General features: G+C 52.6%; 1 protein-coding gene across 3 annotated transcripts in view; it reads right to left on the bottom strand.

Annotated features, from left to right (window-relative positions):
* Positions 1–25673, bottom strand: part of CHCHD6 (coiled-coil-helix-coiled-coil-helix domain containing 6) — a 249168-nt gene that overhangs the window by 44238 nt on the left and 179257 nt on the right. For all 3 annotated transcript variants that reach the window (XM_042962400.1, XM_042962384.1, XM_042962405.1), the window contains one exon: positions 2583–2653. In XM_042962400.1, coding sequence (XP_042818334.1) covers positions 2583–2653 — 71 coding nt within the window. The remainder of the gene's footprint in view (positions 1–2582; positions 2654–25673) is intronic.

The raw sequence follows: 25673 nt of genomic DNA on the forward strand, positions 1-25673 counted from the left end.
TTACTATAATCAATCATTATTTGGGCAATTGCTTTTTGTGCAATTAATTTGAAAATATTGTTTGTCATTCCCCAAATGCCCTAAGCTCCTTGCTGAAAGAAACCGAAGCTGTCATGTTGATCGTTTTATCACCAGTGCCTAGCATGGTACCTGGCAAACAGTAGGGACACGATACATGTATGTTAAATGAATACATGACTACACGGACATCTAATTAGTCACCTAAGTAACCACTCAGTTTACTCAAAGTTGTTAAAAGATGCTCACTGTCTTGGAAGAGAACTATCACTGCTGTCAGTGCTGGCATTTATTTCTGTGGCATTTACGAGGCAATTTACAATCATCTGCTAATCCAAGAACGCTCCCAATCAAGGATTCTGCCCTCCAGCCCAATGTTTAAGTAAAATAATCTCCAACTCCACACCGCTTCCTGTGTACTCTGGTTGGGTAAAGAAAAAAAAATTTTTTTTGTAAACTCAATTTATTTATTAAATCTGTGCCACGCTCTGCGAGTAATCCAGATGACTGCCGTTATTAGTAACAGTCACCCTGCCACTGCCACCCACTGCTGACATCTGAGGCGGATTTCCTATGTGCTATCTCACTCAAAGCACTGGAGGGGGTATCAGCTCTCTTCTGCATGTGAGGACATCAGAGAGGTGACGTGACTTGCCCAGGGTCATAGGAGCAGCCGGTAAGAGGCAGGGCAAGGGTGCACTCCAGGTCTGCTGGACGCTCCCGCCCAAGCATTCTCTCAGCTCCATCCCAACACCCACCTTACAGAGCACCTACTATTTAGTATTCTGCTTAGTAAATAGTAGTAATTATCAAGGGATGTTGTAAACCTTTTAAAAAACCTTTTACTTTGCTCGGATTAAGATGATACTCACATGCCATCTCCCCTTTGCCTTCACAAGACATGAGGATGATAAAGGATATGACAGCAAAGTCAAATGCACTAATCCAGGGCACCAGGAGCCCAGGAGTCCCCACTCTCAGGACGGTGGGCCACATGGCAGGTGACAAAATGGTGTGGTCCCTGACAGTAAAGCTGCCTGGCTTCTCCCCAGAGCGTCTTCCCTCAGCAGGCTGTTCCATGATCCAGGGAAAGAGGGAGGGGCTACGGATCCAGCATCACTGCCCCACAGGCAGTTCCAAGGGACAGGACGGGCCAGGGGCTGTGCTGTGGTTTTTGCTCATTTCCGGGATCACATTACCCAGGTGGCCATCACCCCACAGCCTCTGGGGTGTGACTGCTTCCCAACCTCTCCCTCTCACGGATCGCGATTCTGAGTATTTCTCAGCCCTGGATGGGCCATCCGGTTGCTTGTCTGAGATCCAGATGGAACATTCCATTCCTTAGGGGTCTGTGCAGCTCATGGCACTTGCTTACACCCAGAACCCCCTGTGGGATCCCAACGGGCAGATGCAAGAGCTTTCCAGTCTCTACCTGCCTACTGGAAAGTTCTTTCTCTGAGTCTCCTATTACTGCTCTAGGACTTGAAATCCCAAGATAACTAACTGTATGCTCGTCCCTAAAGCTACTCAGTGGTCAGCTCCAGCACTATGTCCCCCTGGCTTCAGGTGCCCCCTGCTACACCCTAGACCTGTACTGAGGCCACCCGTTCCCACTGCCCCTTCCTGGTTCCTTGCACAGTTTTTGTCAGCAGCCGTATTTACAAGCACTTTGACACCTCCTAGCCACCCAAGCCTCCCTCTGATGGTTCCTTCTTGGGGTGCCACATCCCACTCCTCACCAATCTGCACTGGGACCGGTTTGCCTGGGGAATCACCCCGACTGAAGCCTGGAAGGGAAAGGCCCTTCCTTGAGGGAGGAGGAGGGAGTTGGCCTGGCCCACAGAGGCCACCTTCATACAAAGGACCCACAGCTCAAGGCCCAGCTCTCCTTCCCACAGCAACCCCTACAGACCCTCCTGTGACCTCACCCTGAAGGAGGGTGCAGCTGTAATGAACACACCGCATGTGCCTCCCATTCCTTAACATTCTGGCTCTGAGGCCTCCCTCACGGCGCAGGAGCATGCAGACAGGGGACAGGACGCTGGTACTCAGCACTGTGCGACCTGAGCCAGCCATCAGTGAGTGTCCCTGAGCCCCAGTCCTTCGGGGAATAAAAAGGGAGCCACCCTGAGCACGTGAGCATGCAAGAGGTACATGGCCCACAACCAGGCACACAGAGGTATGCTCAGGGAACAGGCTGGTCTGAATACCACCTCCACAAATGGGGGGCAGGTGCCCGTAGCAACATCCCTTCCCCGACTCCCTCGGGAGCCCGACGGCCAGCCTGTGGCGTGGCCTGCCTACGTGGTGTCTGAAACAAGTCTGCCAGTCTGCCGTGGCCCCATTCCCACAGCCAGGGAGCCAGGGAGGAGCTGAGTGCTCGTCTGGCCCACGACAGATGACTAGTGGCTGCCCCACAGCTGGGTGAGAGACCGAGTAGCACATGGTTGTCCATGTTATTACAGAGACTTGAAGTTAGGCAGGTGGCGGTAGGTTCCAAGCCCCGTGTGCTGATTCTTACGAATACAGGCTAAGTTTATGAAACATCATAAATGCGTTCTTACTTTATCGTGCCCTCCATTTTTGAAGCTGCCTCATGGAACTGCTGTGAAGACAGTTTGTACATCTCGGCATTCTACAAAGAGAAAAACAGAACTGATTACCAAAGACTGAAATTTCCCTCTGGCTCCCGCATGGGAGAGACGGTGCTAAAAATCGACAGATGCTGATTTCTTGACCAGCATCAAAGCAGATTGGTGATTGATCCACAGCTTGGCTCTGGCTCCCATCACGGTAGGCCAACCACGGCTACAGAATCCCAGAGTAGCAAAGGCTGGAAGGACCAATGGGTCCTCTGGTTTGGGGGTCGGCAACCCATCACTCAAACCCGGCCTGCCACCTGATTTTGTAAGTAAAATTTTATTGGAACACAGCCACACACATGATTTGTTTCTGCATTGTCAGTGGCTGCTTTTGGGCTACAACGGCAGAGTCGAGTAGTTTAAACAGCGACTATAGGGGCTGCAGAACCTAAAATATTCACTATCTTTAGAGAAAAAGTTTACTGAGATTTGTTCTGGTCCAACCCCCATTTTATAGGTGGCCTCTGCTGCCTAGAGGTGAAGCGACTTGCCCAAAGCCACCCAGCAAATAGCTGTGCCAGGACTGGAGCCCAAGCATCGGATTACCAGCTGGGTGCGGGCTCTGCTGCCTGCCGTGACCACCACACTCCGTGGCATGGTGGCTGTCTGTCCAGAGCTGCTGAGTGGCTCCAAAGGCATGCCCTCCATCCTTCCTGAGGTTACCTAGTAAATGTGCACGTGCAGAACCAGACTGGTGTGGAGAACAGTCCGGGCCTGCAATATGACAAAGCTGGGCTGAAGCCCTGGGGCCATCACAGCATGACTCCGAGTGAGTTGTTCCCACTTCTTTAGGTCTCAGAGGCTCAGAAGCCAGCACTTGCCACTGGTTTCCAGAAGAGACGACCGCAAATGCCCGTGCTAACCCCACCTGCCACCACACTCCTGGGGGAGCACCTTGAAGCTCACAGTGAACAAACTGACTTTTTGCAGCAGGCTGTCTCAAGGATGAAACCCTAGAAGGCGGCCCAAGATGGGCAGGCAGTCAGACTTTCGCCGTGAGGGTGAGGAGACGGCACGGATGCCATGGGACGCCCGCCTACCCTGTGCAGGCCTGGGTCAGACCTTTCACAGAACCCGTGTGCGAGGGCTGGTTATTCCCATTCTACAGGTGGGTAAAGGGAAGCTTCCGGCTCGGGGCGCCTCCAACAGGCACAGTCCTTACAAGACGCTCGAGTGGCAGGGAAAGGGACCCGGAAGTCACAGAGCCATGCCCTGTGTGTGTGTCAGACTCCGAGCCTGGCTCTCCCCACTCCACCATACACAGATATAGCCTGGCCCAAAAGGAACGAGTTGCTCCTTCGACAAAATTGAAGAGATGACAGGTGTTCAGATCAGAGCCATGCAGGGGATGCACCCTACCCCCAAGGCACACCGTCGGCCATCTATAGAGAACATAACCGAGGCAGGGGTGGAAAGCACCTCTCCTAGGAACCTGCAGGGTACTGAAGGCAGAGTTTGGGTGGGAACCTGGCCCTCACTCCCATTCTGGTACCTGCCCCTGGGAAGAGCCAAGGGGGAGGGGCCGCGGAGGGGTGTGTGCCTGAGGGAATGCCTGGGGCCCACTCAGGAGGAACCCAAGTTCCCGAATTCTGCCTTGGGCTGTGCTGGGGCGAGCCCAGGGCTGGGCCTTTCACCCCCCCAGCTGCTAAGTGAGCGTGGGCAGGTCCTCAGCTCTGAACTAAGGAGGTGCCCACGCCTCTCTCCAGTGGCCCTAAGGCACAGCAGATGAGAAATGGGAACCCTCCCAGCACGACAGGCACGGAACACATAGGGGTTCTCCTGCCCGACTTCCCGGCCTGCAGGTCTGTGCTGACTCCAAGCTGTCCGATGTTTTCTCTCTGGAGCCCTGATGTTCCAGCCAAGAGATTATGATTTTGCCTCAATGGGTCTGACGTTCGACCACCATGGACTGTCCTGGGTGTGGGAGAAAGGCCACAAACGTGAATCATCTCAGGGCCTCTCCTCCCGCTCCACGCAGATGCTCTTCTGTGACGTCCTTGATGGGGATCATTTATATTCAGTCTGAACCTTCCATTCACGGGCCCTCACAGGAAACCACATGGTCCGTAGGCCCACATTGTAATCGTCACTTTGGCACATGCTGTGTTCTTTGGGTGAGTCACTCACTTCCTAGTGGTAAGACAAGGCTCCCACTCCGTCACAGGGTGGCTCAGATGGTCCTGAGGGGTGCCAGGCTCACAGTGCCCACCCTGTCCATTGCAGCCACTGTCATAGCACCATTGAACTTTCTGAGGCCAGCGTGGGCCTTAGTAAGCTCTCCATTCACTCTGATTGGTTCTCTTTGCCACAAGACGGTCTCCGGGCCCAGGGCTTCTCCTCCTTAGGGATGTGTCAGGCCACTGTCTCCTAGGCCTGGGGGCTGCCAGCGGCCCTTCCCAAGGGAGTTCCCACTGCCCAGATGGGCTGACAGGACCCTAGTGGCTCTCTGCTGCTCCCACATCTCCACGCACATGGCCCGGTCAGGGTGAGTTCAGTAAGTCGCTGAGTTGCCTATGAGTGTGGACTGAACGTGCGGTCAGGGAGATTTGTCACACGAAGTGCCCACAGGCCAAGAAGTGGTTGTGATTACCCCGCTGCAGCTTCCTCTATTGTCTCTCAGAGTGACTCAGAGGAATTCCCCTTCCTGTCGCACCCGCCCTCCCCGCCATCTCTGCCATGTCGTCTGCCTGAGCAGACCCCGGGACCACGCAGCACAGGGCGTCCCCTGTGCGGCTCACCTGACACACGCAGGTCCTGGTCCACACCTTGGGAAGGCTGCACCTGCCTCTTGTGTCCACCAGGCCTTCCTGAGGCTGCTGGGGTGCACCCTGCAGACCCCTGGACCCTACCACCGTTGAGGGGTTTCTCTAAGGACTGGGGCCACGCGTGTTCACACCGAGCATCCGCTAAGTGCCAGAGGATTCCAAGACAGGCACGCCTGCCCCCCCAGCCTCCTGGGGCTCCCAGACAACACCACGTCACGATTACAATGGGCCACTCAGCCAACTGTCCCCGGTGCTGTGGGGGTACCAGGAAGGACAGTCTGACGGAGGCCATCCGACTGGCTTCTTGGGAGCTGGCACCTGAACCAAGGCCTAAAAAAACCTCTTTTTTATAAAATAGCATTTTTGAAAAAAATTATACACATAGTTTAAAAAGGCAAAAGCACAACGGGCAGAGGGTAGGAATGTCATGACCAGCAAGCCGTGTGGCCAGCCCAGCCCTGGTGCTCCCCCTCGTGCACAGGGTCCGTGAGCTGGTTGCCCGTGCATGCCCACAGCACCGCTCATTTCTTCCCTTCCCAACGGCTTCGCCACTTTACCCGCTGAACGGTACTCCACGGCAGGTCCCGCTATCGCGGCATCTTCACCTCTGCGCGTGCACATCCAAAGAGTGCATTCCAGAAGTGAAACTCTTGGGTCAAAGGGTACGCTTTTACTAAACTGAGTCTCACACGGTGAGCAGAAATGAGCCAATGATGGGGGAGGGGGACGGTCCTGTAAACAAGGGAGAGTGAGGGACGCCATACAGTAGATGCTCCAACTGGACCAGGAGCAAGGGAAGGGGCTAGAGACAAAGACAGCCCGGGACCTGGGGACCCGGGCGGCAGCGGGGGGGGCGGGTCTCCACTTCAGGCTGGGAGCCTAGACCTCAGCCCACGGGTTTTACTTTTACGTGGGGGAGTGGCAGGGGAGATGTGTGTTTCAGAGAGAACATTCTGGCAGCTGTGTGGACGATGGAGTGCAGTGCCAGCAGGGAGCCTGGAATTGCCTGTCGCGCAATCCCACGGGGGCCTGGGGAGGCCACAACGCTGTCCTGAGAGGAGTGCTGTCACCCACTGGTAACTCGCAGAGAGAGCACTGCAAGTGCACTGCACTGAATCCCCGCACGTCTCTGAGGACCCAGGGATCGTGAGTCATTATTTCTGGATGGTTTTTCCTCCCTGTTAGATCTTCAGATTCCCAAATCTTGGAATCTTTTCCTCTACCCTATACACAGCTGCCCCTCCCCCTCCTCCTCCAGCTGCTCCATACGCACATCTGAAACCAGAAGACCTGATCTCCATTAATTAAATCTGCCATTAAAAATTAAATAACGTGAGTAAGAAGGTGTGAGTGTTATCTCTATGGGTTTCAAAAGTCACAGTGTTTCTTCAATTACTTCCCAGGCAGTTTTCATATTTCATACTGTCTGATTTCTCCAAGGGCCTGGGTTGCGAGATCAAAAGAGAGCGTGATGGTGAGAGGAGGCACAGCAAGAGGGCTCAGGAGGGGACGACAAGGAAACATGTTGTGGGCCAGAGAGGCAGTCCTGCTGCCCCCGCTGCGGAGCCATGAGGGACCAGAGCAGGGCAGGGTTGGGACCGGGGTGGGGGGGGCTTGCGCTAACCCACTAGCCTGGCAGAGGAGCGAGGAGTAGCTGTCCTGGAACAGAAGACAACAGAGGTCAATGTGATGGTCAGCAGGGGAGTGGCTCTTGGGCTTGAAACCCCCCTCGGGGCCACACAGACATGCACCCAAGGAACAAGCATTCGTAAGTCACCTACCATGCACGTGGGCCTCTGCAGTGTGTCACGGGAGAGCGTCTATGAGGCATTTCTGTCAGACAGGAAAGACTGAATAAAGGTCCAAGGACCATCCCAGGAACAAGGGAGGCAGCTGGGGCAGCAAGGATGGGTATGGGCCCTGGAGTCAGAACCCAGCCCCTACAGCAGTACAGCACGGGCCAGCATCCAGCCCTCTGGTCTGCCCCCTCAGCCTCTCCTTTGTAACATGAGAACAGCAACAGGGCCTCCTTCATATGGTTGTGTGGGAACTGGTAGAGATGCCAATGAGATAATGCATATAAAATGCTTAGAACAGTGCCTGGCACAGAGTAAACACTCAATAAATATTTTGAGAACTTAACACCCAAACGTGTATTAACCAACAAAGACAGCTGGAAGAGAGATCTGGAAATAGTGAAAGAGTGAGGAAGTGTACCTGAGGATGTGAAGTCCACGAAGGGAGGGGTTTTCACCTGTTCTGCTCGCTGACCTATCCCAGGGTCTCTAACAATGCCTGGTACATAGTAAGCCCTCCATAAAAAATTGGGTGCATAAAAAGAAGTAGAGGTCGGTACCACTAGAAAACATGTGAAAACACAAGCGGGATGTGGTCATTTGTTGAGTCAATCGAGAAAGTTTGCTGAACTGGGGCTCTGTGCCAGGTACCCTGCGGGCACCGAGGAGAGCACCATACAATCAAATGGGGACACGTCGCCTACAAGGTTCACCGGGATTACTCAGGCCAGGCGCTATAGCCAGGACTTCCAAATAGGCTGGCCCCTTCTTGCCTAGAGCAGTGCTTCAAGGCAGGAATGTGCACCCTTCTGCCACATGAAGACACAAGGCTCAGAAAAGCCAAGGATCCCACAGTGGGGGCCGGAAGTTCACGGGAAAGAGACAGCACCCGAAAACGGGTCTATCAGCCTCCCACTTCATACCATGTCCTTCCCTCTGTGCCTAGCTGACCCCCCAGAAGAAATTTAACAAACCAAAGGCCACGCAGACAGGATTCAAAGCCAATGTGTGGTTACATGTAGAAAAACGTGAAGCTTAGGATCCTGGCTGTCCAGAGCAGGAGAAGATCGCCAGCAAAATTAGTGCAGACTGTGGAAGGGCTCAGACGTGAAGGCTTAAAAAATATCCCAGAATCGGAGCGGAACAGAGTGAGGACAGGAGAACCCCATGCCAAGGCGCTGTCAACGTGGCTGAGGGCCGGTCATCCAGGGAGACGTGGAAATCACCGGCCTAATTACCAAGCTTCTCAAAGCTCGCAGGAATGCTAAATTTTAAGAGGAGTGAAAAAACTTAATGTATTCAGGATGTGAAGAAATCTCTGACTTGAAAATAAAAAACAAAACAAAACAAAACAAAAAAAAACACAAAGAAGAAATGCATGTGAATCTTCTGTGAAGAGTCCAAAGAGTCAACACAAAAATTTCTGAATCTCAGGACATGTGATCAGCAACACAGTTGGTAAAGGAATGGAAATACAGTTTTGTTAAATGGCTAAACAGCTGGTTCTTGGCTATTTATGAAGTCACACGACTACATCTTTGTCTCTTTCCCTGCTCCTGGGTACCTACCAGCTCCGACTCTGCCGTCACATGGAGAAAGGACCCCTCTTTCCAGACTTGCTCTGGCACTTACCCTGGATAGTGGTGCACAGACAACGCTCTTTCCCTCCACTGCCGCACTCAGCAATGTCCATCTGGGATCCTTCAATGCTGGAGCTCCTTCCTCCCATGGTCCCCTCACTCCTAGGCCATCTGACTGTCATAGCCATCTTTGGTCAGGCCACACCCAAGGCCTCCCACCGCCCCCAGGACGGCCCTGACTGGGATACTCCTGCACCGCGCGCCCCCCAGGATGGCCTTACCTGGGATGCTCCTTCCATTTCTAGGACAGCCCCACCTGGGATCCCCCCCACCCCATATCCCAGGAGAGCCCTACCTGGGATGTTCCCTCCATACCCCAGGATGGGCGGACCTGGGATCCTCCCTCCATCCCCCAGAAGAGCCACAAACCTAGGGCTCCAACCTCAGCTGAGCCTTCCACACAACTTATAATTCTCCATAACAGCTATCCCAACCTTTTCTCGAATTCCATACTGAATTCCTTACCTTGAATTCCTGCTACGGGCAGAGGACTGTGTCTCAACTTCAGAGACCAGTAAAGCTACTGCTGGGCACCAACAGGAACATCTCCCCCAGTACCAAACGTGCCTGTCTATGCCCATGAGCCTTTGCCCCCAGAGCAGAGTCCACCATCCCGCCAGGCTCCTGGGTTCCAGGGTCCACAGTGGCATGGGAAGATAGTTCCCTCTCCCTGTGCCTATTACTTCTTGGTCCCATGGGGAGAATGCAGACCCATATTTCAGGGGTGCTCTGAGGGTGCAGTGAACAATGGGTTCAAGGTCACCCAGCATGTCAGAGCTCGTCTGCTTCTTCCATTCATTCCACCAATATTTACTGTGTGCCTACTATTCACCAGGCCTTGCTGTGCAATCAGAGGGCACAGCAGTAAACAAGACATGAGAGCCTTGCCTTCACAGAGCTAACAATCCAGAAACAGGAAAAACTAGAAAACGATTCTACTCAGAAGTGCCATAAAGGGACACGGCAGGTTAAGGGAATAAGGAGCATCAAGCTGGGGTGGGGGCTATTTTAAATAGGTTGGTCCAGGCCTCTCTGCCGGGGTGACTTGGGGTAGATGTGATGAGGGAAATAGGATCCGGGGAGGTCCTAAGGTGGAGCTACACTTGATGGGTTCTCAGGAAAACGAGGGGAGCATGGCTGGAAGACGTTCAAGATGAGAACAGATGCAGGGAAAAGACAGGAGGGCTTGCAGGAAGCCACTAGAGGTTTGATCAGGGGATGATATGATCTGATTTCCACTCTGGAAGGATCACTGGCTGCAGTGTTACAAAGAGGCTACTGGGAAGAGAGAATGGAAGCAGCCAGGCCACCTGGAGGCCCCTGCAGGGCCCCAAGTGAGCCAGGGATCATTTCCTGAGGATGTGACAAACGCAAACCCACACCAGTGCTGGAGAGTCAGCCTTGCCCTTCCGTGTCGGCCCCGCAGAGCCGGGAACCTTCAGGAGACAACCCGCAGAGGGGTCGAGCAGGCTGTGAGGGTATGAGCCAGGGGCTCAGGACGGTAGCTGGAGTCTAAGCGATGAGTCCTGTAGCTTTGCTGCAGACCCCCTTCAGTTAGTTCCAGCTGAGTACTGGAATTCTCCTCGGCCCCGGGTTCCATCAACAATACGACTCCAGTCTTGTTTCCTCTGTCCTTCTGTCTGGCAGTCTGCTTCCTGAGCTCCCCTCCTCTTCACACCTCCTGTCACATTCCCTCATTACGTCCACCCCCCACATTTCCTGCACTGACCACCACCACCACCTGCCCAGAGCCTGCAGGAGGACCAAGGATCACCTCTTCCTTCCTCCTGGGGTCCCTGGATGGAGCCGGCAACCAGATGTGGGTACCTCTGCCTCCTCGTACCTCTCGAGGCCCTTCTGTTCTCCGTATTGTCCCTGCTCCTGTGTGTCCATTATTATCTTAGGGGGACGCGCTGCACTCGTACACCACACTGGTCCCCCTGCTACTCCTTTCTCCCCTCTCAGCTTACCCTCCACGCCGCTGTGGGAGCCATTCTTGAATACGCCTTTCAGCTTAAACCTCTTCATGTCCCCCACTGTCCTCAGAGTGGCCTCCGACTCTCCCTTTGAGACTGCCCTCCCTAATGACTGACCTTGGCGCTGCCCCTGGGGGGCTCTGCCCTTTCCCTGCAAGGACTCGTCATCTTCCAAGCCTCCGTCGTGTTCTTTGTATCACTTCTCCTGCCAGTTCTTCCCTGCCCACCTGAGATATTCTGGTTCATGTTGTGACACCCAACAGTGTCCCCTCTGCTGGACCATGTCATTCCTCTCCCACCTCCCAGGCAAAACTCATGTTTCCCTTCTCGGTGCTCTGTACCACGCTTTGTGGCGGCATTTCCCACGGTGCCCTGCAATCCTCTGCTAACATGCCTATTGCCCCAACTTGGGACTGGGAACCATGTAAGCCTGGGGTCAGCTTTTTGACTTCATTGATCCATACTTCAAGAATGCACAGAGGTCTTATTAGTCAGCTTGCTCTGGACCTTGCACGTCTCCAAACTCTGTCTTCCCGATCTCCTCTGGCCTGAGGGGGCCAATGACTCTCTACCTGGCAGGCCTCTAGTCCTGGGCCTAGCCTCCTGGGATCTGCTCTCATCACCGCTGCAGCAACAGTCCTGAAACAACACCCTGTCACGTCGCTCCCCACTTGCGCCCTTCCCCTCCTCCACCAAGGCGCCTCCATCCTGCCCCTCCAGGCACCCCTTCATTCCCTGGACACTTCCATGAACTCTTGCCTAACACACGTGGCTGGCTGCTTTCCGAACCTTGCAAAGGTGTGACCCGCTAATTAGAGTGTTGTGACAGTGGCTGTAGGTGAGACCCTCCCGGAAGTATTTGCATTTGTGAAAAGTCAGAGAGAAAAGATCCCTGTCACTTTCTGCTCTGCCATAATGAAGAGTCGAAGGCTCGGAGCTGGGTTTTCGGGACCGTGCCTCTTCTCCTTTGTGTGTTTAGCTAAGCCCCCTAGCATTTTAGGGGTATGTGTGTGTGCACTGCTGTGTGTGTGACTGGGGGTGAGATTTACGACCCTCTGCTTACAAGGGGTGAAGAAACAGAGACTTGGGCACCTACAGACATATATGTACACACACACGCACACACACACTATAAAGCACTAGATAAACGTAAAGCTGTGTTAATTGGCAATAACTACACAAGTTTTTTAGAGTTTTGATTTACACTGAATACTAAACATTAGCCATCGGACCTCTGGATGAATGCTGATCTTGACCTAAGAACTTCTCTCTATTTTTAAAAAATTGTTTTTCAAGTATAGAGCTGCAATATTATATTGGTTTCAGGTATACGACATAGTGACTTGACATTTACATAGATTATGAGATGCTCACCATGATAATGCTACTTACCATCTGTCACCATACAAAGTTGTTACAATATCACTGACTATATTTTATATGCTGTACTTTATGTCCTCATGACTTATAACTGGAAGTTTGTACTTCTTAATGTCCCTTTCCTCTGGCACCTATCAGTTTTCTGTATTTATAGGTCCTCTTCTCCAAGCGCTGATTTTCATTAGGTGGAGCCAAGATGCGTCTGGGTGGGAAGACACACCCCTTTGGAGTCCTTGGTAATCTACCAGGTGACCCAGGCTGGAAAGAACAAAAGCAGCGTCCCCACGGGACACACACACAAGGTGCCGCGGCCTATGGTTCCCTCAGCGCTGCCCTCATCCCCTCTGGCCTGGGGTGGCCAGTGACTCTCTACCTGGCAGTCCTCCAGTCCTGGGCCTGGCCTCCTGGGATCTGCTCTCATCACCGCTGCAGCAACAGTCCTGAAGCAACACCCTGTCACATCCAGGGCCACCGCCCCACAGGAGTCTGTCATGACTGTGCAGGGCCGACTGTACCCACAGTCCTCACACACAAGCCGAGTGATGTGCAACAGAAAGGGCCAGCCAGAGGTGCAGGGTGGGCTCCTGCTTGAGAGTCTGCAGGGAAGACTCCGCGTTAGAGGGTAAAGGAAGGGACCAGGAAACAGTGAATTCAGAGGAGTGGGATTATTCAAGAAAACCTGCCTGACAGAAGTATGATAAACCACTGAAGGCAAAAAGATCAAAGCTCCGTTTAAAGTAGCAGGTGGAAAAGATGTTTTTAACATACCTGCGGTCTGCGGAAGGTTAAGTGTCTACCCAGACCCAGGGCCCATGCGGGAAACCCTGGAGCCAGACCGAGGCCAGGCAGTAGACGTTGAAGGAGAAAGGGAAGCGAAGAGCTTTAAATGACGGCTAAATGCAGAATGGCATTTAACCTAGATGGACAGAAGCCACGTGAGGGTAGACAAGGAGGGATTTCGGCAGCGTGCTTGCCGTAAATGGGACTGACAAGGTCATCTACCGCCATAATCGCTCCACTGGCAGCCTGTGGAAGGAGGCAGGGCCGTCCAGCCGGGCCGTGGCGCCACTGGTCAGTTGGTCCCTACACATGCAGCAACGTAGCTGGCTAAACGAAGGTGTAAACAGTTGGAAAACGAAATGCAGAGCACAAGGGGAAATAAACGGAATAAAAAACAAACGAAGAGACGTGAATCGTAGCTCCGTTTGTGTGACTTCCTGGTGAGCCGACCCTGAGGGAAGCTACAGGCTCTGGAGGCTGTGAACGGTCATTGCAAGGGAGAGCAGTAGAGTCAAACTCCAGAACACAGCCCCACGGCCGGGACGCCGCTGAGACTGGGAATCCTGCCGGCCTGCTCAGGACCTAGCACATCAGGCCTTCGGGGGCCGTGCGCTCAGGCCACAGCGGCGTTAGCCAGATGTTTCTGCTCTCTGTGCTGATCCTTAAAGTTCCAGCCCAGTGGAACGATAGATGCAGGGTTCCCAGTGGGGACACCGCGCTCGGCAATTCTCAGCATTAGGAGACTCTCAGCCCTCCGTGATGGAGGCTGGCCACACTCCTGAGAGCGGGTCTCAGTCCCTCTCTGAGGACTTCCACAAGAGAGAAGTCCCCCCGCCCCTCCAGGCAAGTCTGGACCCCTGGCTCTCAGCTTCACCTCCACCTGGTCTGTCTGAGGCAGCGGGGCAGGATAAGCCTTGCTAATCAAAGGATGGCTCGTGAACCAGCCGCAGCCGCAGCATCGCCTGGGAGCTTATTAGAAACACGGAATACCTCAGGCCCTGCCCCACACCTGCTCTTTATCGAGCTCCCAGGTGATCTGTGCGCATGTGACGTTTGAGAGGCACAGGTGTGCAGGAGGTGGGCCTCCGGTGGGCTTTGTTTCAATAGCGTTCTGTTAATTGTTTTAAAAACTTGAATGCCCTTGGTTGGGTCCTGCCCTCCTTAGTTCAGCACGGTCCTTCTACGTCTCTGTGGCTTTATACCTACAGCTCGGTATACCTGAATTCTCTCTCACTGGGCTTCTGAAGGCAGCTACACCGGGGCCCCTGGCTTCGTGTTTTCACTCTAGGCCCGGAGTCTTCAACCCTGGCAGCACGTCAGAATCACCACAGCAACTTTATAAGCATAAGGCCTGGGCCCACCCCCAGGGAGTCCGATGATGCCTGTGCATCAGCATTTTAAAGCTCTTCCAAGGGATTCTCATGTGCAGCTGAGGTTGGCAATCCCTGTTCTAAGGTCAGGGAAACCTGAGCTGAAAACACGAGATTCGACCCTGGCCTTGCCACAGAACTCTTTCCGTGCCTTTAGCCACGTTACTTAACCTCTCTACCTTGGTTTCCTCGGCTCCCCAGTGAAGACAGTAACTACTTGGTAGGCGGGTGCCTCCCTCAAACGAATGCCATAAGGGTGAAGGGAGACAGTGCAGGAGAACCTGGCACAATGCCAGGAGATGCAATACACACTCGGTAAATGTCAGCGCCTACCGGGACTGCTTCACTCTGGTGGTCTTACAGAAGGAACTGACCCCCTGGTTATGGTGCCGCAGAGCCTTCTCTTAGCAGCACCCAATCCTTCCTCACATGGCATGTTTCACACACTCCCCCAACCTGTGGCCCGCTCTTTGTGGGCTTTGGCTGATAGATGTTGCAGAATGGAACTTGAGTCCAAGGTGAGTCTGACCAGGAAGACAGCTGCCTCTTCTCTCAGACAGATTACACCTGCAGGAACACGGTCTTAAACTACAGGTGCTTTCGGGAGGATTCCATGCGAGTCAATTCTTGTTGGTGGCCTCTTTGGCATTCATTCCTTTTCTCCCTCTCCCAAGCTCTCAGTTTCCCTTGAGGAATGCATAAGGTTTCAGGGAAGCGGACCACAACTTCAGATCTGGGGGTGGCAGGGTGTGACCGAGGTGGGGCCAACCAGTGCATGCCAGTGGCCTAGCCACAGGGCTGGGGAGTGACCTAGGCTGGTCCTGCCAGAATGAGTGAAACTTGCGGTGAGGCTGGATCTCTTGCTCTGGGTGGCCAGAGGGGGGCAGACCCAAGGGAGCCGGGGCAAAATGGGCAGAGTCTGTGGACGAAGCCCCTCATAGACGCAGCACCACTCTGGGTCTCTTGTTTCCTGATGGGTTGAGCCAGTTAGAGTCTGGCTTTTTCTTTCTTGAGGCTGAAAGTATGCATACATCACGACCACTCTGCCACTGCTAAGCTATATCAGCACCTACTCTGAGCCAAGTGCTGCGCTGGAGAACTTACAAACAGTATCTCATGTGCCAAGGTTACAGAGGTGCTAAGCAAAAAAGGCTAGAGAATTAGAATCGGATCGTTCGAAATGCACGTCACACTGAGCTTAATGTCAACAAAAACTCCCAGGTCTTTTCCACACATGTTGCTACAAAGCACTTGTGCAATAAGTTTTGTGGAGCCAAGTAAAAAAAAAAGCCCACCATTTGTTCTGGCCAAATTTCAATGTAAAAATTTACCAAACAGCCACTTTAGTGAATGCGATTTGGTGAGATCTTCAGAGACCGATTTATCACCGTGTTGGTCAGGACACTGTTGGTTGCAGATAGTGGAAAATTAGACTCAAACTGGTCTGGGCACTAATGGGAACTGCTGGCTCATGTTAACTGCGGTCCAGTGCTGTTTTAGGTAAAAATCAGGTGGCTGAACAAGGTCACCAAAAACTTGGTTGCTTTCACCTCTCCATTCTGCCTTTTCTACGTTGCCTTCCTCCTAAGCCCGGTTCTCCTCATGGTTGCAAGGTGGCTGCCAGCAGCTTCTAGGGGCCCCACTCTCCCTTGTTGACATAGAGCAGGAAAATAGAACAATTAGTATGTGACACAAGGGCACTCCCACTAACAGGGAAAGGGAAGGGAAGGAGCAAGAAAAGATGCCGTGCTCTCTGAAGCCCACAGAATCCTCTTTCTCCAAGGACCCCAAAGTTTCCTTCTGTCTTTTGGGCCTACACTGAGTCACTCTGATCTGAATGAACCATGTGGATCTAAATGAACCACGAAGGCCAGGGCAGTGAGATGTGAAGATCAACTTAAGCCAATCAGGGGATACATTAGACTTGACACTGGGCTCACCTCATTCAGTAAACGCACAGGCTATATCGACAGGAAAGGAAGGCATCCGAATGGAAATCCAGCCACTACCACCAAAAGGAAGGAAAAGTAGATTTTGGGCAGCCCCAAATAGCAAATGTTTTTGACCGTCATTCAACACATTCACTATTCATCAAGCTTTGGGTAATTTGCAAATCTGACGAGTGGGCGTTCTATGTCTTTAAATCACTAATAAAAATGTTGACGGAGGTGGGAATGAGGAGAACTCTCAGGACTGACGTTGATCTATTTCTTAGCATCTTTCCAATATGGTAATTTAACCTATCCCAAAGCAGCCTGATCATCTTAACATGTAGCCACCAGACCCAACACAACATCATCTGCCCTCACCAGACACTGCACAGAAGTACAGTTACGGAAAATCCAAGCCCCTAAGATTTCAGATGTCCCTAAAGGAGACGATGTCAGCCTGAGTGCTGATGTTGCTCGAAACCCTGTCTGCACATCCAGCTGCCCGCCAGTCCCAAATGCCCTGCAGGTCCTCAACATATACATGCCCGATGCGCTATTTCCTGGTGTTCTGACGTCATTTATTGAGAGGAAATTCATATAACAGAAAGTTAACTCTTTTATATTTTGTTTTAAGTTTATTTCTTTTGAAAGAGAGTGTGAGCAGGGGAGGGGCAATGAGAGAGAGAATTCTAAGCAGGCTCCACACTCAGAACAGAGCCTGACATGGGGCTCAATCTCGAGAACCGTGAGATCGTGACCTGAACTGAAATCAGGAGCGAGGTGCTTAACTGACTGAGCCACCCAGGCGCCCTGAAAAGGAACTATTTTCAAGTGACCATTTCAGTGGCATTCAATATAATCACAATATTGCACAACCATCATCTCTAGGGACACGCATATGCATATATTTGAGTCCCCGTTTTCAGTGCTTTGGTATATATACCTAGGAGTGGAACTGGATCATATGGCGATTCTGTGTTTAAGTTTCTGAGGAATTGCCAACTTGTCTTCCATGGTGGCTGAACTATTTTGCATTTCTACCAACAATGTACAAAGTTCCAATTTCTCCACATCATCACTAACATTTATTATCCTCTTTAAAAAAAAAAAAAACAGGGGTGCCTGAGTGGCTCAGTCGGTTAAGCGTCTGACTTCGGTTCAGGTCATGATCTCACAGTTCGTGAGTTTGAGCCCCGTGTCAGGCTCTGTGCTGACAGCTCGGAGCCTGGAGCCTGCTTCGGATTCTGTCTCCCTCTCTCTCTCTCTGCCCCACCCCTGCTTGCTCTCTGTCTCTCAAAACTGAATAAACATTAAAAAAAATTTTTTTTAATAAATAAAAAAACAAAAAACAAAACTTAGAGCCATCCTAGTGAGTGTGAGGTGGTATCTCATTGCTTTGATTTGCATCTCCAGAACGGCTAATAGCACTGAACATCTTTTCAGATGCCTGTTGGCCATCCATGTGACTTCTGTGCCTGTATTTAATGGGGTGCTTGTCTTTCTGTTGTTAAGTTGTACGAGTTTCTCTGATTTCCTTTTAACCCAGTTATTCCAGTGAGAACTTCCAGAATACCACCTCTTCACTCCCTCATACCCTGAGGGCCACCAATTTCTGTTGTCCTACCTTAGAAATAACAGCAAATGCCTCCTTTCCTCTCCGCGTCCTTCCCACGTGCCCTATTTCGGGTCCTCCCTGTCTCTTCCTACGGCAATCATAATAGCCTTGTATCTTTTCTCCTCATCTCCAAGCTTCTCCCACTTTCTTCCCCAGTTCTACTGCACAAATTTCATCGCGTTACTCCTTGCCAACGACATTTCCCAGCTCCTGGCGCCTTCTAGGATCAAACCTGAGCCTCCCATCGTGCTGAAGCAGCCCTCCTCAGCCTCCTTGTCACTCTCCCCCGTCTGTCTGCAGCAACTCTGCTCCGTGGAACATCCATAAAGCTCGGTGTCGCTCCCAGAGCCGCATGTTCACTTTATGCCCTGGCCAGGGTGGGCCTGGGCCCGGACAACAGTCCCCTCTGTCCTCTGCAGCTTCCCCTAACTCACCCTATCTGATCTGATTCCAAATCCATGGAGACGACGTTTGGACTCCTCCAGTCCATGTGAGCTGACCCTCTGTTGGTGGTCCAACAGCATTCTTTTGATCGTGTCCTGTAACTCTGCGTATGGTGCCGCACACCCTGACGGGCCTTCCTGGAGACACTGCCTCCCAGGAGGCCCTCAGGATGGCTGCCAACTGGACTGAGGGCAGGCCTGACCCAAGAGTGGAATATAGCCTGGACCACTCAGAGAAGGCAGGCTACTGGAGTAGATGAGGAGAACGGACCAAACAGAGCAGGAAAGAACAGGAAGACACCGTGAAAAAGAGCACAAATGATCACAAGGCCAAACAAGAAGTGGGACGTTCCTGGGGAGGCCCTAGCTCCCGACACCTTCTTGCATCCAGGCAGTGGGCAGGTGGCCTGAGCGTAGGTCCGGCCTCATAAGCACAGTGTCTGACACACGACCCCCTGGATGCTCAGTGCAAGGAGCCGAACTGTGCCCTCCCAAATTCACATGTTGCAGTCCTCACCCCCAGAACCTCAGAATATGACCTTATTTGGAAATAAGGTTGTCGCAGATGTAATGAGCTGGGATGAGGTCACACTGGAGCAACAAACAGAGCAGGCACAGTCCCGCTCTGGAGGAGTGTATGGGCCAGTGTGGAGACAGACAAGAAAATGAACAGGGTGACTGTCATGTACGCGCAAGAAGGAAATCAAGCAAGGCAGGATGACAGAGAGTGACGTGGGGGCACACTGCTGCCCCTCGGAGGGGCCAATCATCTCTGAGGGGTAAAACTGTACTAGAGACTTAAATGGGGAAAAAAAAAAAACAGAAACAAAAACAAATGCAAGGGAAAGAAAACGAAAAAAGAGAACAAAGGAAAAGGAAAACGAGGAGAGAAAGAAAGAAAGAAAGAAAGAAAGAAAGAAAGAAAGAAAGAAAGAAAGAAAAAGAAAGAAAGAAAGAGGAAGGGAGGGAGGGAGGGAGGGAGAAAGGAAGGAAGGGAGAGAGGAAGGTATGGGAAGGTATGGCAGACTAGTGTTCTGGGCAGGGAAACAGAGTGCATAGACCCAAGCAGGGAGGACAGCAGGGAAGGACATGCAGAGCAGAGCACACGGGCTGCTCTTCATTCCCTGTGACTGGATGACACCTGTAAACTACAATGCTGCTGATGGGGGCGGGGCAGGAGAGATGCAGGAAGACTGATGGCAGAGGCTCCTGCAAAATTCAGGTGAGAGGCATGGCTGGTGACCTGATTCAGGGGCAGTTTTTCTCCTCCTCCTAAACTAGGAGCTTCCAAAGAACAAGGGTCACGCTCGGAACAGGCGGCCACGGAGTATGTGGGAACCAAAAGACGTAACTCTTTAAAAGGCAGTGGTCATGGGGCGCCTGGGTGGCGCAGTCGGTTAAGCGTCCGACTTCAGCCAGGTCACGATCTCGCGGTCCGTGAGTTCGAGCCCCGCGTCAGGCTCTGGGCTGACGGCTCGGAGCCTGGAGCCTGTTTCCGATTCTGTGTCTCCCTCTCTCTCTGACCCTCCCCCGTTCATGCTCTGTCTCTCTCTGTCCCAAAAATAAATAAAAAAACGTTGAAAAAAAAAATTAAAAAAAAAAATAAATAAAAGGCAGTGGTCACAGGAGCCCGCACAGGTGTCAGCAAGGCACGCCCTAGCCATAACTGAGTCCATCTAATGAAAAGTTTGCCGAGAGGCCAGCAAGCTTCTGGGACACGTCTTAGAATCTCTCCTTCCCCTTAGAAGTACCAAGGTTCAGCTGGGTGTCTTCGGTCTGCAGATACCTCTGCACCCCCCTGTCTTGGGACTTCTTCAGAAGCCCGCAGTGTTGTCCCTTGGCACTCTGCCTCCCCTCCGGGTGGCACAGGCACTGCTTCCCAAGGCCCCCGTGTTCCTTCTGCTTCTCTAATCCTTTTTGGCTCAGCACAGTTTCTCTCGTTTCTTCCTCAAACTTCTGAGAGATAAAACTGTCAGCAAGTCGAGTTGGGAGCCCTGCTTTTAGCTGGCAGGTGCAGGGCCCATCACAGCTAGGCTCTGCCTGTCTGCATCTCTGTGATCTGTGATGGCATCAGGAGAAGGACGTTATCTTAGGCAAAGTAATTGCATCCACCAGGAATAAGGAGTTTCAGAATCCACCAGGAGAGGAAATGCGTTAGCCTTGTTTCGGAACACTGGGTGGGATTACACCACGATTGGCTGCTGATTGTCGGTGGCGATCACAACACGATTAACATCCTGGTGGAGGCGGAAAGCCAAAACCCTCAATCAGGTGGTCAGTGGGGCAGCACAAAGCTGGGCTCTGCCACCCGGCATGTGCTCGCTGTCCCCACTCCGAGTTGCTGCACCCTCCCCCGCTGGGCCCAGGTCCTGCAGGTGGTGCTGCTGGTGACCCAGGCTAAGCCTTTGAGTGTGTGAGCCTCCTTGGCCACAGGGACAGGTGCGGGAAGGCCTGCGCTCTCACCCCAGGGGTGATCAGGGTCAATCAAGCAGGTCCATCAGGATATTTCTGTTTCCACTCGTGGGAAAGCGGCCCACTCCTGTGGGTGCTGTCATGGTGTAAGCCCGAAGCGGGAAGGGCCCCCTTGTGGAACCTGAAAACAGAACACACCTGGGGAAGCAGGCTGACTCGTTGCCAGATGCAAGAAGCGCCCAAGGTCAGATCCCTCCCTTAAGTGTTTGGTGGCGTCCCTCCCCCTCTCCTTTTCTCTCTAAATTAAGCAATTGCGTTATGTTTTTCGTCACTTATAATGTAGAGACCTCGACGTAGGGAGCCTAAGGAGAGGCGGTGAAGAGACCCGCCAGCGCCAGGGTGACGGAGGGGGCTCTGCCCAGGGAGCATGCCGCACGGAGACAGTCAGGGCAAGGGGCTGGAGCTGGGTGCGCAGGGGTCCTTCCACAGCTGCAGACTGGACACTCACTTCAGAGGGCAAACGGGAACCCCAGCAGCCTGAACTGACGTGCCCGAGCAGCGCCACATCAAACACACCAGAGAGAAGCCAGGTAGAGAGTGGAGGATGATGCAGGCACGTTGACTCAAAGTCTTCTCGAGACGGAAGCGGGTAAGACACTGTACGAACCTTTGCAGAGGTGAGGGGATGAGAGGCTACTCCTAATTCTAAACAAGAGTCATTCTCACGGTGAAATGATCTTCCTGTCTCCCTAGAGGCTGCTTCTGCAGGACCTATCTGGAGAGGCTGGGCTGGTCCTGGTGACCATGTTGGGGAGCGCCTTCCCGGTGAGATTGGTCTCCCTTTCCTGTGGGGTGGGGGCTCCAGAGCTCTACAGAGCCACGGTCAATGCAGTGCATGGGTCTGGGGACTCACCGCTGCACCCCCACACCTCTGCTGCAGTCTGCAGTGCGTTCTAAGACAGCCCTTTCCATTTCTAACTGTGAACAGGAGCATGAATGTGTGTGGGGGCTAAAGCTAATATATGGACCCTTTCTGTGCTCGTAGTTACACAAATATATCAACGGAGAATTGCAAAAACAAAACAAAACAAAACAAAACCCACATGGTTAAGATCCCACACTATCCTCAAGCACCTGTCACTCCAGCAGGGGAGACATGCTACGTAGGTGAATACCCTCAATGCAAGGTTAAGGACAGAAAGTTCTAGAAGTAGAGGACAGGCACTGTATCAGTGGGACCAATGCAAAGGGGTGGAGAATTGCTCAGAAAGCAGTGGAGAAGGCAGCATGTGAATGGTCCCAACCTCACATTCAAGCAGACCATGATCCCCCGGGATCAGAGGGACCCAGGTTAGCATCCTTGCCCCTGCCGCTCACCGCCCGCATGACCACATGTGAATAAGCAGCTTCTCTGAGTGCACCTCCCTCACCTGCAAGTACAGACAGTGGTACGGCCTACCTCACGGTGGGGCGCGGCGGTGAGGGTTCCGCTGGGAATGCGTGCCTGGCTCGGCGCCTGGCACATTGCTAGTGCTCGTAAATAAGTAACCATGTCTGTTAACAGGTGGCTTCCCAGTCGTGGAGAAAAGGGAATTCCAGAAGGTATCAGCAAGCAGCACAAGACAGGCCTGAACGTTTTCTTAAACATCACTTTTGCTGGGGGCAGAATAAGGAAGTTCCGCTTCTGAGATGGACTTCTTCACAAAGGACAGCAGAGGAGCGTGGGAGCTGGCTGGCAGCTGGGAGGACGGGGAGCAGGGGTGGGGACGTCATGCTGGGCCCTACAGCTCTGGCTCACCGCTCCCATAACTGACAGAGCCTGTGGGAACTCTAGTGAAGGCAAGTCACTGCAAAACCAACAAAGCAGAACGTTCTAGAGAAAGGCTCTTACAGGGTGCTCTCCAAATATATGCAGTCTTTACCAGAACCCCCTAAGCTTCTGCGTTCTCTGTCCCACAGACAGACTGGGGGTCATGGAGGTGAGAAGTCTCACCAAGGCCACAATCCTACTTGGTGGAAACACCAGAACTGTCCACTCAGGAAGGCTCCTGTGTTGGAGACGCTAAGCTGAGCCTAATACACTGCTTAGCTGGGGGGAGGGAAAGGAGGAACATTTCAGGCAGAGCAAATGGCATGTCAAAGGCCCTAGGGGGACAGAGTGAAAGAAAGAATGGCTAGAGGTTCTCAAAACCAACTGCAAACGATCTCATCAAATTCTATCAGCCAGAGACATCCGGGGACATTGTCTCCTTTTTATAGATGAGAAAAACATTTCAGAGATGAAGACAGTGTCCAAGGTCACAGAGCCAGTGAGTAGAAGAGGCAAGATGTAAACTCAGGTCTGTCTGACTCTTCAAACCATCATATGGCCACACTTCCTCCATCAGATAACAGACAGTGAAAACGTCCTGCAGTCACAAAGCCAGTAAAGAATAAACAGGGCCAAATTAGATGGAAAGGCAGGCCTGCTCTGCTCACAGTGATGCCCTAGTTAAAAGAGGAGCACCCCTCTCCAGCCCCACCCCTGCATATATCCAAGAGGAGGAAATGACTCCAGGGTTGCTGTCTGCTCAAACCATAACACTCCCGCGCAGGTAGCCTGTCCTGGTCACAGCACTTCAAGACGCTGACAGTCAAAGGCTCCCGAAGCACTGCCAGCCTCTCCTCGAGGACTAGACAACAACCCCAGGAAGGGTGTGGTGCGTCCCCGGTGAGAGCGAGCACCGCCCTCCCTCCATGTGATGCTCTATCCCCCTTGCCCTCCTTCTCCTATCCCCTTCTCCAGGACCTGGCCACACAGGGGGCTGAGCTGACCAAGCTTCTGGGGACATAACCATCTCAAATGGCAGCCTGGGCCCTGGCAGGAAGAAGGTGCTGTTCAGACCGTGGCCAGGCTGATAGGGACCCTTATCCACCTGGATGGGTATGAGGAAAGCAGGCCGGCCAAGAGCTCCTCACTAGGGAAGAAGTTTCACACGGTGGAGAGAGCCCGCCAGGGAGAGACGTCTACCACACGTACCAACTCTCTCTTTCTGGAGTCTCCCATTCTCCTCCGTGCCACAAGCTGGCTGGACGAGGACCACCACCACTAACTGGGTGTATCCCCTTTCAGTGGGCCCACCCTGCCCCTCCAGAAGCAGGGGCCTAAGGGAACAGGTTTTGTACCAAATGGCCCTGAACTCCTTGCTCTAGCTGATGGGACAAGAGGGAAGCCAGTCCTCGGTCTGGCGGGTGGCCATGGTGGTCACGCAAGAGGAAGTCATTAGAGTGGGTTAGGGCCAAGGCGAACGAAAGCCTGGGAGAGAAACACCTGAGCTCAGAGCAAACACAGAGCAGGGCTTGCAAACCCAGCCCAGCCCAGCACAGAGGGAAGCCGAGAACCCAGACGGAACTGCCCAGGGCCCTGCCAACTTCCCGGTTCTAGCTGGAGATAAACCGTCATTTTCTCAAGAAAACCTACCCAATCTAACTAAAACACTTCAACGAAGTCCCAAAGAGCAGAGGAGAGAGAAAGCATGCCTTCCAGGGCCTAGGGGGTAAAGCTGGAAGTTGCCCGAGGCCAGGAAGAATAAAATTACTTTGAAATTACCTACTTTATCTTTAAAGGTAACTTGAATTTTCCATGCTATTCCATGATACCAGTTATTTGCTTTAATATAAAAATAGCATCTCTCCCCCACCCAAAACCTTGTGTAAAGCTGATGTTCTAGAAAAATATGCCCTTTTGTAGTCCCCTATCCTACATCCTGGCAAGTGAGCCGGCATCCCTGGGGGACACACCCACCCTGGGGTGGGACAAGCTGGCCTCACACGCTGTCACCTCCCTACCATGAACCAGAAAACTCATTAATGTACAAATGCTCACTCTCGGGCACCTCTGAGGTCTCACCTTTGGACCCATCCTAAGTGAGGGCAATCACACTATTCTACACATGCAGCCGTGAGTCCCCACAGAAGGCGTCTCCTCCTCCCTCAGCTACGCGGCAAGGTAAGGTAGGGTGCCAGAGGCCACGGGCAGCAGTGGCAGGCGGGGTGGGCAAATACAGTAAAGGGACAAGTTTGGCACCAACAGGAGTCACAGCCCCCTGCCACCAAGCTCTGCTTCAATGCCTAACAAGAGCTACCAAAGAACACGCTGAGGATCTAGGGACTTGTAAGGAAATGCTTGCTCTCCATATGATGGGTGGTTTGTCCAATTGATCATGGCAGGGGGCTTCTCGGTGGAACTTGAACTCACATTTCTACCGGCCCGGGTGACATTTCCACTTAAAGAGTTGGGAACTGAACACCAGTGTGTGCAAGACGGGATGTCATTTGCTCTCTCCAGCCAAAAGGGTTTGTCCTCCTTCCCTTCCCCCTGCCGCCAATGGCCCGGGATGATGGATGTGGATGACACTGCTGATGAAATGCAGCCAGCCGGTAGTGGCCACTCCTATCCGTCATGCCGGCACCCCACCCCTCGGGAAGCACTTCCTTTCCCTGTCACTAACTCCCCGTGCCCTCCGGCAAATCACCTCACCTCTCCAGGTCCTAGCAAAATGAGGCAATTAGATCACATTGATTTGAAGGTTCTTTCCCGCATGAAGAATCTATGATTTCAGCTGTGCAATCGTTAACAAGAATGGGAAAGGTTTGAGGAAGCCGACAGAGAAAGAGCTCCAAGACGTATTATTAAAGTGAAAAGGGCGAGCTGCAGAACAATATAGTATGATTCCGTTTGGGTACAACATATGCTCGAATATGCGTTAAACTTGGTTTAAAGGATACACGAGAAAGTGTTAACAGGGGCTACTCCCTGGCAAGTGAGACGAGGCGCTGGCAGGAAAGAGGTGCTCACTCTTACACTGTCTTGCACGTTTCTTCACATGTGCACGTGACTGAAATCCAATAAATATATGAGCAGAA

Source organism: Panthera tigris, chromosome A2, assembly GCF_018350195.1.
Source record: "Panthera tigris isolate Pti1 chromosome A2, P.tigris_Pti1_mat1.1, whole genome shotgun sequence".
Lineage (NCBI taxonomy): Eukaryota > Metazoa > Chordata > Mammalia > Carnivora > Felidae > Panthera > Panthera tigris.